The sequence below is a fragment of the Microcaecilia unicolor genome, chromosome 7 (assembly GCF_901765095.1).
Source record: "Microcaecilia unicolor chromosome 7, aMicUni1.1, whole genome shotgun sequence".
NCBI lineage: Eukaryota > Metazoa > Chordata > Amphibia > Gymnophiona > Siphonopidae > Microcaecilia > Microcaecilia unicolor.
Window position 1 is genome coordinate 115,937,100 of NC_044037.1, and position 12,909 is coordinate 115,950,008.

Here is a 12,909-nt window from a genome sequence, read left to right on the forward strand (position 1 = left end):
CAGTTTTTCTGCTTGACCCCTGATTAATTCTCCAGAGATAGGTATTCCTTTTGCTCGTTTTTGGGTAAGCCAAGTGAACACAGCTTTATCCAGGGGGCTATTGCTTGCTTGCTTTAGCTGTTTTCGTTGGAGACCCTCATCTGCGTCAAAATCACTTGTGGCTTGCCTTAAGTTTGCTTTATCATTGATCCACCCCCGTAGAGTGGACTTGCCAACGCCCAAGTGTCTGCACATCTCTACTTGCGTATAGAATAGTTAAGCTCTGGAATTCGCTGCCAGAGGATGTGGTAACAGCAGTTAACGTATGGGTTTAAAAAAGGTTTGGACAAGTTCCTTGAGGAAAAGTCCATAGTCTGTTATTCAGATGGACATGGGGGAAGCCACTGCTTGCCCCGGGATTGGTAGCATGGAATGTTGCTACCAATTGGGTTTCCGCCAGGTACTTGTGACCTGGATTGGTCACTGTTGGAAGCAGGATACTGGGCTAGATGAACCACTGGTCTGACCTAGTATGGCTATTCTTATGTTCTTAAGTCCGTTCAGACTGCAGCTGGGAGAGGCTCAGACACCGTGGGCTGAATATTTGGCGGCCTGTTTTTATATGCATATTACAATTTATTTTTTGGATATACATTCTACTGAAGTCAAAAGGAAAGCAAGGCTATAGAGGTTGCTACAATAACAAGACGACATAGAGGCTGTGTACATAAAGAAAACCTTTAAAAATATTCCCTTTTATTAAAAGGAAGTTATCTATTTATTTTTAGCACTGAAACATAAAAAGACAGAGATGCTAGTCAGACATCAGATGTCAATATGTTGATCCCCTAGTACCAGTAAGCTACTGTGAGTCCAGGAACCAGTAGTCTGGGGTCTGGAACCAATTTATGGCATTGGTGGATTCTATACATATTATTCTTTATCCCAATTACACCATTCTTTTTACGGCTCTGTGCTGTGTGGGTATTTAAGTTCTGATGATACTGGACTCAGTTGCTCTGGGTTCTGCCACTACTGGGCTTTAGGTCACTGCATTTTCTTTGCTTCCAGATTCCAGTCTACTCTCCACTCATCAAAGTTTAGAAGGTTCCTGTCTGTAACCCAGCCTGCAGTGACAAATCCTGCATGAGAGAAAAAAATAATGATATATAATTAATAGGGTAGAGAATCACCTTAAACTGAAACTGTGAAGAATATAAATGCTTTTCTACCCTTCAAGATTTTAGGGAAGATCCTGTCCAGAAGAAGGTGAGTTTCTGAGATGATTTCCCATATCCCTTCTTTAGGAGCTGCAATGGAAAACAGCACAGTAATTAAGAAATGAATACTTCTGCCTATCTATCAGCCTATTATATTTCCTTCTGTGCTCCCTCATTGCCCACACATGCCTCCTCATCCTCCCCTCATACCATTTTGGAGTCTTTTCTGCAGCTCTCGGAGAGAGCTGGCTTCTATTTGGCAATGAAGCATCTTCCCATAGAGTAACATATTGAATACTTCAGCATGTGTGCAGGCCTGAATCATGTCTATACTGCTTGCATCTGGGTGGAGGACAATGGATATTTTTCCTGTTCAGAGAGAGAGAGAGAGAGAGAGAGAGAGAGAGAGAGAGAGAGAGAGAGAGAAATAAAGATATGACTCACATAAGGTGGGGAAAAAAACTAAATACCCAAAGATACAGCATCAAAACACAATATACAACAAACCCTTCACAACACAAACCCATCTACTCTTGCCACCACATAATATACATAATATTCTAGAAAACAGATCAACACTCAGAATACTCAGCATCTCCCCAAAACAGACCTATTTTTACAAAAGGTGTAGAAAATTCCCAGGTGCCAGATGCCAAAGTTCAGGTGTCCTAACTTTCGAAAAGCTAATGCTGCTATGCAGCACAGAATCTATATATATAAAACTCACCTTCAACGGTCTATTGTCTGCTGACGTCACTGAAGCCAGTTCGTATGTTCAAAGCTCTGAAGCCACGAAAATCACAGTCTGTGGGCCTCGCCCTCGCGTCAAACGTTATGACGTTGAGGGCGGAGCAGATTCTCACCTCCAACGATCTACTCAGGCCACAAACTCCGGATTTCCACACTGTAGCTCTGCTCCGCCCTCGCGTCAAAACGTGATGGCGTCGAGGGCAGGGCACGAAAACCGCCACCCACACAGAGCTACAACGGAAACAGCAGCAGTGCACGCCACGAACCAGGTAAAACCGCGACGAGCCATGCAGCCATGAAACTCTTGCTAGGGCCCGTTTCATTGCGCTCAGAAACGGGCCTTTGTTTACTAGTAATACATAAATGTGGGCTGTGAATTAGATGACAGCTGAAGCCACTTGTTAAAAGCCTAGATCACAAGACAGCAGTCACTGAACAGTAAAAGAATAGTGTTGCTTCCAGCAAATCCAGGTTGGAAGACAGCTACCACTGTTTGCTCCCCTTTCTTGTTCCCCTGCTCTGAGACCTCCCCCCTTAGTGCCAGATGTCTGTTTGATTTTATATGATGTCTGTTAAACACCTTTTATGTATGGTACTTTTGTAAGCCACTCATTGTAAGATGGGTGGGCTAGAATAATTTTTTAAATAAAATAAATCCAGCTTCTGCTTCCTTAAATAAACAAAAAAATCCTCCTCCTGCTTCCTTTAGATTGCCAAATCCCATCCAGCTTCTGCTCCTTGCCCTCTCTCTAGTTGCAGGGCAGCTCCTTTTGTCTTACATGGGTGGGGATGTGTAATTCAAGCTTGTTCTTTCAGCCACATGCTTCTGTACAAAGCCTTATGCAGTTCAATCAGCATTTGAACTGTTTAGGTCTCTGTAGATGGAGCACCACAGTTCAAGGATCTGGTTTGAATTGCAGTTCCCTACCTCTGTAAAACTGAAGGAGCTGCTGTGAGACTCTGTGCTGCTTTTGCCGGCACCAGAGCTGCATCTTTAGCCAGATCAGGTGCTGGCTTTGGTTGGAGTGGTGTAGCCCCTCTATCTCACTTTTTGTATTCCTGAGGCCTGGATAGGCTATGAACAATACCATCATGGATTCTGCATGACTTCCTGGAAGCACTGTGCTAGCTGACATCATCCAAGGACATGCTGTCCACCTGCACTGGCCCTCCAGTCTATCTCGTGTGAAGCTGCAGAGGAGACAGAAACTTGGGAATGAGGTAATCCTCTTTAGCTACCTCGTTAGTGAGGCATCTGTACCATTCCTGATAAGGTGGATCATCTGGAAGCCAAGGGCCCCTCATTATTTTGGGACTGTATATCACGTGGGAGGCGGGACTGGTGGTTGGGAGGCGGGGATAGTGCTGGGCAGACTTATACGGTCTGTGCCAGAGCCAGTGGTGGGAGGCGGGGCTAGTGGTTAGGAGGTGGGGATAGTGCTGGGCAGACTTATATGGTCTGTGCCCTGAAAAGGACAGGTACAAATTAAGGTAAGGTATACACAAAAAGTAGCACATATGAGTTTATCATGTTGGGCAGACTGGATGGACTGTGCAGGTCTTTTTCTGCCGTCATCTACTATGTTACTATGTTTGCAGTAGTCCTGACAGAGCAGCTGTTGCTCCATACCCCAGAGAGAGAGAGCGAGAGAGACTGAGACTGGGAGGTGTGAGGGAGAGAAGATAAAGCGGTTAGAGAAAGGGAAGGGAATGATTTTAAAACCCCAAGACAAAAAAAAATCTAAAACTAATAAAACAAAAAAGTACAAAAATAGATAAATGAAATGAACAAAAATAAATTCCCCAAAAAACCAAGAAAAGACAAAGAGGGGCATAATCGAAAGGGACGCTCACGTTTTGCTGAGGACGTCCTCGCAAAACGTCCCGATGGAGGGGCGGGGAAACCCGTATTATCTAAACAAGATGGACGTCCATCTTTCGTTTCGATAATACGGTCAGGGAAGCCCAAATCTTGACATTTAGGTCGTCCTTAGAGACAGTCGTCCCTAGACTTGGTCGTTTCTGATTTTTGGCGATAATGGAAACCAAAGACACCCATCTCAGAAACAACCAAATGCAAGCCCTTTGGTCATGGAAGGAGCCAGCATTCGTGGTGCACTGGTCCCCCTGACATGCCAGGACACCAACTGGGCACCCTAGGGGACACTGCAGTGGACTTCATAAATTGCTCCCAGGTATATAGCTCCCTTACCTTGTGTGCTGAGCCCCCCAAAACCCACTACCCACAACTGTACACCACTACCATAGCCTTTACGGGTGAAGGGGGCACCTAGATGTGGGTACAGTGGGTTTTGGAGGGCTCACATTTACCACCACAAGTGTAACAGGTAAGGGGTGGGGGGGGGGCCTGGGTCCGCCTGCCTAAAGTGCACTGCACCCACTAAAACTGCTCCAGGGACCTGCATACTGCTGTGATGGACTCGAGTATGACATTTGAGGCTGGCATAGAGGCTGGCACAAAATATTATTAAAGATTTTTTTTGAGGGTGGGATGGGGTTGGGGGAGTAAGGGGAGGTCATCCCCGATTTTCTCCGGTGGTCATCTGGTCAGTTCGGGCAACTTTTTGTGCCTTGGTCGTTAGAAAAACAGAACCAGGTAAAGTCGTCCAAGTGTTCATCAAGGATGCTGTTTTTTTTCCATTATGGGTCTAGGACGTCCATGTGTTAGGAACTGACCAGATGAGCACCGGAGGGTATCGGGGATGACCTCCCCTTACTTCTCCAGTGATCACCAACCCCCTCCCACCCTAAAAAAAAAACTTAATTTTTTTTTTTTTGCCAGCCTCTAGCCAGCCTCAAATGTCATACCCAGCTCCATGACTGCAGTATGCAGGTCCCTGGAGCAGTTTTAGTGAGTGCAGTGCACTTCAGGCAGGCGGACCCAGGCCCATCCCCCCTACCTCTTACACTTGTGGTGGTAAATGTGAGCCCTCCAAAACCCACCCGAAACCCACTGTACCCACATGTAGATGCCCCCCTTCACCCCTTAGGGCTATGGTAGTGGTGTACAGTTGTGGGGAGTGGGTTTTGGGGGCTCAGCACCCGAGGTAAGGGAGCTATGCACCTGGGAGCAATTTCTGAAGTCCACTGCAGTGTCCCCTAGGGTGCCCGGTGGGTGTCTTGGCATGTCAGGGGACCAGTACACTATGAATTCTGGCTCCTCCCATGACCAAAGGGCTTGGATTTGGTCGTTTTTGAGATGGGCATCCTTGGTTTCCATTATGGCTGAAAACCGGGGACGACCATCTCTAAGGTCGACCATCTCAACATTTAGGTCGACCATCTCTAAGGTCGACCTAAATGTTGAGATTTGGGCGTCCCCGACCGTATTATTGAAACGAAAGATGGACGCCCATCTTGTTTCGATAATACGGGTTTCCCCGCCCCTTCACGGGGCCGTCCTGCGAGGACGCCCTCATGAAAACTTGGGCTCCCAATTCGATTATGCCCCTCTTTGTAAGTCTATGTGCTTTGAAAATGAGCCTCTATATCAATCAGCACTCTATTATCCACGTTTGTTTACACCTTAAAAAAAATCTAATTGGTAAGGTAAAACATCTCTTTGCTAATCCCATCCTGATTTGTTCCCAGTAATCCATGTTTTATCTATATGGGTAGTGCTTGTTTTTTGTTTGTTTGTTTGTTTTATTTTTTTAAGAGTAGTTTCTACCGTTATGTCTGGCAGGGACATCTATAATTTCCCAGATCACATTTGGTGCCCTTTTAAAAACCTGGTGTTAGCTTATACATTACCAGTAACAAATCAGCAATTTCATATTTGAGATTTTTCAGAGCTTTGGAGTGAATACTATCCAGTACTGGTGATCTGTTACTCACTAGTTTGTCAGTTTGCTCTATTAAATCTAGATTTACAGTTATTTACTTCAGTTTCTCTAAATCATCATTCTCAAGGATTTCCAGTGTAGCCATGATCCTGATATTCTTCTTAGTAAACACCAAAGTAAAGAATTCATTTAGTTTTTCTCTTATTACCTTACCTGAAATCTCCTTCCCCTTGATTGTCTAGTGGTCCAACTGACTCTTCAAATGTTTTTGTTTTGAATGTACTTGAAAACGTATTAGTATTTTTGCCTCTATGGCAAACTTCTTTTGAAAGTCTGTCTTAACCCACCTTATTACTGTTTTACATCTAACTTGCCAGTGCTTATGATCATCCCTATTTCCTTATTAGGGTCTGCTTTCCATTATCTGAAAGACACCCTTTTAGCTTTCATTGCCTCTTTCATCTCCCCTTTAAGATATGCTGGCAGATATTTGGTCTTTTTTGAGCTTTAATATATTAAATAAATTTTATCTGGGCTTCCAAAATGGTATTTTTAAATAATGTTTCCCCCTCCCCCCCCCCCGATACAAACTTTGACCTGCTCATTTTGGATTTTTCCTAATTTTCTCATGTTATCATAATCTCCCTTTTTAAAATTAGTGATTAGGACAAATATGAACACATTCCTCTTAATTCTACAATCTTAGCATTTAATCTAAATGCCATTTGCACACTAATATTGTAGAATTTCTTCTAGGCTTCGCAATTTGGTTTGCTATTCGCTAAAACACGAATTCTATCAAATATTACAGAAAACATTGTACAGGAATTAGAGAGAATTAAAAGTCTTTTTAATTACTCACCCACCATCACACATCAGTTTCAAGTTATAACAAACTTACAAAATCTAACATCAGTACCTCTGGTAATTATAAGTAATTAGACTAATTAGACAAAGAAGAGAGAAAGGAGGAAGAAAGTTTGTTCCTCATACAAAGGTCACAGAACAGAGAGAAAGCAGAGAAAGAAAGAATAAATGAAAGAAAGATTCATAGCTATAGAGAATTAGATTCTACCAGGAACGAAGGGGGGGGGGGGGGGGGGGGGGGGAAGCAGACCCCTTTGGGAAAAGCATAGGCCATTGGATGGATCTGAAACTCTCTCTCCAAGCCTAGTTTTTCAAAGTTCCTTTGTCTGCAGCATGGCTTTATAGGCTGTTGTGAGCATCCACCTCTCCTGTACCCTAGACCAATCATAGGTGCTGCATATGGGCTGGAGACTTGTAATTGGGACTTTCATATGTACTGGAAGCTTGCAATTGGTCCTTGCCATTCCTCTTCTCAGTAACTTATTTTCATAACAGGATATACCAGGTATCTGAGTTGCCTTAGCAACATGAGACCCCATCAGAGCATGTGACCAGCCAGAAATTCCTTCAAGTGGCTGATAGGAAAAAGAGAGATGGGGGATGGGAAATAGTGCAGTATACCTGAAAAAGAACTTTATAGCTTATAGCTAAAAATTATAGACAAATTCTAGCATTAATGCTGGTTGTACACTAAGTGGTTGTATAGTCTGTATAGTGTGCAACTGCAAGGGTGAGTGTACACATGTAGCTTACAGAATACTATTGGTTAAGCTCTAAAGTGTAACATTTATGCACCAACATTTATGCCTGCCTTTTACATGGCATGATAGCACCTAAATGTTGGCGTGCAAATGCTGACTTATGCTCTGTTCTACAATGGAATCTGGGTGTCCAGATGCTGTTACAATGCAGGGCACTGAGCTTGAATTCTATAGCAACCAAATTTTGGTAACCTTTGTAGAACTGCCCCCATTGTGTTCACTACGGCAGAACCCAACCTCTTCCCCCTCCCTACTCTTGCACTTTGAACCAAGTTCTGCATTCCAAGGACTAGATATAAAGTAAATTCCATTCATCAGTTCCAGGACCAGCTGTTCCATGAAGAAGTCATTTATGGAATCTACAAACTGTACTTCCCTAGTACGTCCTAATGAAACATTTTCCAATCAAAGTTGGAGTAATTGAAACCTCCCATAATTATAATTACAATTACTAAATTTGTTAACCTTCTTAATTTCTGTTAGCATTCCACGGTCTGTCTCTTCATCCTGTCCAGATGGATGGCAGTATATCCCCATCGCTATGCTCTTCTCCATCACACACTGAATTTTTGTTCCATAAAGATTCCACATTGCATTTGGTTTCCTGAAAGACTTTTATTCTGTTTGAGTCTATGTTATCCTTAACACATAAAGGGCAAATCTATAAAAGAGCACCTAAAGTTAGGCACCAATAATGCACACATATTTATAGAACAGCAGTACTTACTCGCGTGATTGGCACCAATAATTAGCAGTTATGCACTTAAGCACTAAGTGCTAATCTATAAAATGTGTGTTTAAGTCCCTTAACACACTACTGCAGGGGGGTGTTAACATGGGCAGATCATGGACATTTCACCTAACGACAAGTGCAACTCATAGAATAATATAAATTCCACATGTGGCATGATGCACTAGGCGCTCCCACTTACACCGGCCATTGAATTGATGTAAGTGGTTGCACCTATATTTTGGTGCACCAATGCCATCTTATGCCTGTATTCTCTAACAGCTTGAAAACTTGGTGCTAAGTGCCGTTACAGAATTGGTGCTAAGTGTGGTTTTCTGTGCTGCCAAATTACCATTATAGTACCATTCCTCCACCAATTTGATATATCCTATCATTTTGATATAATTTGTATCATGGTATTAACGCTCCATTCATTATCATCCTTTCTCTGAACATGCTTATTATGTCTACATCTTCATTCAGTGCTAAATTCTAACTCACCAATCTTATTTTTTAGACTTCTGACATTTACCAGCAGACAATTTGAAGTCATTTTTAAATTTGTATTCACAACCTGCCTAGTAGTTGGTAAGGGTAATTTGGAAACATCTGTCTGTTCTTTATTGAAATGCACCCGGGCTTCTTCAGCATTTACCTGAACCTCTCTATCAGGATATTCTAACTTCATATGTATAGCCATAACATACAGACAATTATTCTCACAATACAAGTGTGCAACAGTAGGCAGCAAATAAGAGGAATCCCATATTTAAACTGATCCTGCAAAGGTCTCACCTTTTGTGCGGCTGTAGCCCAGCAAATACTTTTTCTGATTATTCACCAGTGCCTTTTCAAAATCAGAAATGCTGGAACACAGGAAAATTCACCAATTATTTGTAGATAATAGTGAATATTGATTTTCCACACATTGGAAAAGCCACATGAGGGAGACTGATTAAAGAGGGATAATAGAGAAACTCACCTAGAGGCCAATGACAAGAATGGAGCTCCCAAAATAACTGTTAAACTCTGGCGGAACACTAGAGAAAAAGAGAGGTACTAACTTTTCAGGTTTAAGCATACGTCTTCTGAAAAACATTTCTCGAGATAAAAGTGAAAACAGTTTCCAGAGGTACCTTATTCTGTAACTTATTACCATGTAGGGTAAACAGGGTTAGCATTCATAGAGCTGAAACCTTCTGTCTTATCAATGAAGGAATACCTGTTCTCTCTAAGTTTCTAATGCAAGAACCCCATGACTATATCTTTCCTTACAGCAGTGCACCCCTTTAGTGGGACTCTGGCAGTATGAGCTTCCACATAGCAATCCCATGAGTGAGTTTTCTCGAATTGTCTCACCACTGACTCTCTTGCAATGCAAGTTTCATTACAACAAAGCCTTGTTGTATGTGCTAGAGCTGTACCAAATAGCGTATTTTACTATTTGTACCAATACGAATAATGAAAAATATTATTCAGCTGAATACAAATAATGGACATTGAGCCTTAACGTAACAATAATAAAAGAAGCAAAGTGAAATCAGAGATCAAGCTTTTATTTAAGTTGGATTTAGCACAGCAGAGGCCCAGATTATTTATATACAAATTTAAATCATTATTTGGCCGAATATGAATCATGTATTCAGGGCCGAATTGAATCATGAATATTCGATACAGCCCTAGTTTGTGCATTAAACCTGGTCCTTACCTGGGAGCACAGGTTCCATAGCATTGGCTTCAGGGGGTGTTAGGACCTTCCCCTCCCTTAAAAAATGTTCCACCAGAATGTGGAGCCGGGCCTGGTTAAGTGTTTCCATGACAACTCCGCGAACAGCACGGTAGTTGGCATAAAGGTGTAGGGAGGTGAAAAGGAGGTACAGGCCATAGGTGAGGCTGTGAGAAAGGAAGCAAATGTGAGAATATGTCAACCATGGTAGCAAAAAAAAAAAAAAAGGTCCAGTACTCGACACAATTATCCCCTCTCCTACCCACCTCTCTACCACTCACCGAAGATTGTCTGTAACCAAGGGGATTAACAGAAGGCTGACCAGAAGCCCAGCAAGGTTAACTAATGTCTCCTGCATGGAAAGCACAGATTTATAATGTGCATTGTTGAAAAAGAGAGCGAGCGAGAGAGAGAAATATATACCAAGGGGGGAAAAAAAAAGAAAATGGTACTGTGAGTCAACAAGATCAGTGAGATTTGCAAGGAGAGGGGAGGCATTGTCAGAAATAAGGGAAAAACACACTCATGAGACAGACAGCATGACTAGCAGCTTAACCAGGGTCTACTGAAGGGAGAGAAAACAGAGAACATGAGAGAGAGAGAGAGAGAGAAAGAGAGAGAGAGAGAGAGAGAGAGAGAGATGGACAAATGCAATGAGGCTCTCCAGAAAGGAAAGTAAAAGAAAGAGACATAGGCAGGCTCTGTAGCAGACTTGTTATACAGGGTATCCAGAATCAGATTCCCCATCTGTTGGGGGCAGTGGCGTAGCTACTATGGGGCCACGGGGGCCTGGGCCCCCGTAGATTTGGCCCTGGACCCCCCTGCCAACGACCCTCTCAACCCCCCTCCTGCCACCAACCTGCCGTCAACCCACTGTCACCGTCTGCTACTTTGCTGGCGAGGGACCCCAATCCCCGCCAGCTGAAGTCTTCTTCCTTCGTTTGGTTTCCGAGTCTGACGTCGTGCAGGACGTCAGACTAGGAAACCAAACGAAGGAAGAAGACTTCGGCTGGCGGGGATTGGGGTCTCCCACCAGCAAAGGTAGGCGACGGCGGGGGTCAAAAGGGTCATTGGCGGGGGGGGGGGGGGGGGGGTCAAAGTTGTTCGTGGTGGTGCTGGTGGCGGCGGCAGCGGGGAGGTGTCGGCAATGGCGGGGGGGGGGGGTGTCAGCAGCGCCGGGGGGGGGGGGGGCTAAAATGTGCCCCCTCACCTCGGGCTCTGGACCCCCCTCCCGCCAAAGTCTGGCTACGCCCCTGGTTGGGGGTCAACTGGGCCTGGGAAAAATTCAGAGTTGGTGTGCCCAGGATCAGGAAGAGAAGGAAGATAGCTGTTAAGATTGACACTGATGGTACATCTTTAAAACAGTGCTCTTCCAGCCTTTGAGTCAGTGAGTGTATCCTGACACTTCTGGGTTTGTCAAAGCAACTGAGACTGCTAAAGAGAAATAAAATGGGGAAATGAGGAAACACAAACAGTAACACAGAAAGAAAGATGAAAACAAGAAGAAACTGAAGGGCAAATAAAGAAGAAAAAGAAACCAGAGGAAATAGCAAACATGCACCCTCAGCCCTGTCTCACCTGGCTCCCATCTTTGGCTGAAACATCAGCCATGTTATTCCTGCGTGCTTGGTGCATAGTAAGTGCTGCTCGTGTTGCTCCGCCAGCCACTCCTACAATGCACTGCAATGGAAGAACACATGTACAGCTTTCCACTGTAAGGCTAGGAACATAGTTAGCACACGCTACATGCCATGCTGCCCACTGTATTCCTATGGGCTGCCTGGCATTTAGCGCATACTAAGCTCATGCGAAATCTGTTAGCATGTCTTGATAAAAGGACCCCAATGTGACTTGTTTCAAGGTCACTGAAAGAGAGCCAGTGGCAGAGCTTGGATCAGAGCTTGTACCTGAGGGTTTTTCCACTAGCCTTTCCCTCTCTCTTTAAAACCCTCACCACTCTCTGGGCACTGTGCTCTTATGATAAGTTCTGCGACTTCAGTTACCTTAAAAAGGCCAGCTGTGCAGATGATGAGAGTGAAGCATGCCGGGAAGGCTGGGGCTACAATTTCCATGAAGATGGCCACGTCATTAAGGATGTCAGCAAAAAGCCTGAGGTCAAAGGATGAGAGTTCAAGAGGGGAGGAGAAAGACTACAATTACACTTTGATTCATTAAATAACAAACAACAGCTGCTACTACACACAAAAAACAACCTGGTGTATCTCACCAGTCAATAAAGAAAGTTGTAGACAACTGCTCTCAGTATCCAGGGCTGGGTCTAGTGGGTGGCTGACCTGGCTGTCATGCAGTAAGGGGCATCAGGCAAAACTCTTTCCCCTCCTTCCTTCATTTGGCAGTAATATGGGAGCTTGGAGGATGAGGAGAATGGAGAATGAGGGCAGAAGGAAAATAGGAGAAAGAGCTTGGGAAGGAGAAGCCGTGATGAGAAAGTGAGTGGGGGGGGGGGGGGGGGGGGGAGGAAGAGATAGCATTTGGAGGGCAAAAAGATGAGAGAAGATGGGAAGAGCATTAGGAAGGAAAATTCTCTTTATTTATTTGTTGCATTTGTATCCCACATTTTCCTACCTTTTTGCAGGCTCAATGTGGCTTACAGTATGCTGTAGTGGCGATCGCCATTTCCGGAATGAGAAATACAATGTGGAATTTCATTAAGTACATAAATGACAGAGTAAATTATAGAGTAAGTTAGATAATCAGTTCATTTCCGGAGTGAGAGATGGTAAAATTATGTATAATCATACCTGATAATTTTCTTTCCATTAATCATAGCTGATCAATCCATAGACTGGTGGGTTGTGTCCATCTACCAGCAGGTGGAGATAGAGAGCAAACTTTTGCCTCCCTATATGTGGTCATGTGCTGCCGGAAACTCCTCAGTATGTCGATATCAAAGCTCCATCCGCAGGACTCAGCACTTAGAGAATTACACCCACGAAGGGACACTCTGCCCAGCTCACCACCGCCGAAACGGGGGAGGGGAATTAACCCAGCTCATCCCCACACAAGTGGGGGAGGGGAATCCGTCCAGCTCATCCCCGCGGAGCGGGGG

At 44.1% G+C, this 12,909-nt stretch overlaps 1 protein-coding gene across 2 annotated transcripts in view; it reads right to left on the bottom strand.

Annotated features, from left to right (window-relative positions):
* Positions 1-736: 736 nt before the first annotated feature.
* Positions 737-12,909, bottom strand: part of C7H16orf58 (chromosome 7 C16orf58 homolog) — a 137,173-nt gene continuing 125,000 nt past the window's right edge. For both annotated transcript variants that reach the window (XM_030210465.1, XM_030210466.1), the window contains 9 exons: positions 11,843-11,948; positions 11,418-11,519; positions 10,121-10,191; positions 9,822-10,006; positions 9,096-9,153; positions 8,909-8,979; positions 1,410-1,568; positions 1,212-1,289; positions 737-1,121 (listed from right to left, as the gene is read on the bottom strand). In XM_030210465.1, the coding sequence (XP_030066325.1) occupies positions 1,027-1,121; positions 1,212-1,289; positions 1,410-1,568; positions 8,909-8,979; positions 9,096-9,153; positions 9,822-10,006; positions 10,121-10,191; positions 11,418-11,519; positions 11,843-11,948 (925 nt within the window). In that variant the 3' untranslated portion in view covers positions 737-1,026. The remainder of the gene's footprint in view (positions 1,122-1,211; positions 1,290-1,409; positions 1,569-8,908; positions 8,980-9,095; positions 9,154-9,821; positions 10,007-10,120; positions 10,192-11,417; positions 11,520-11,842; positions 11,949-12,909) is intronic.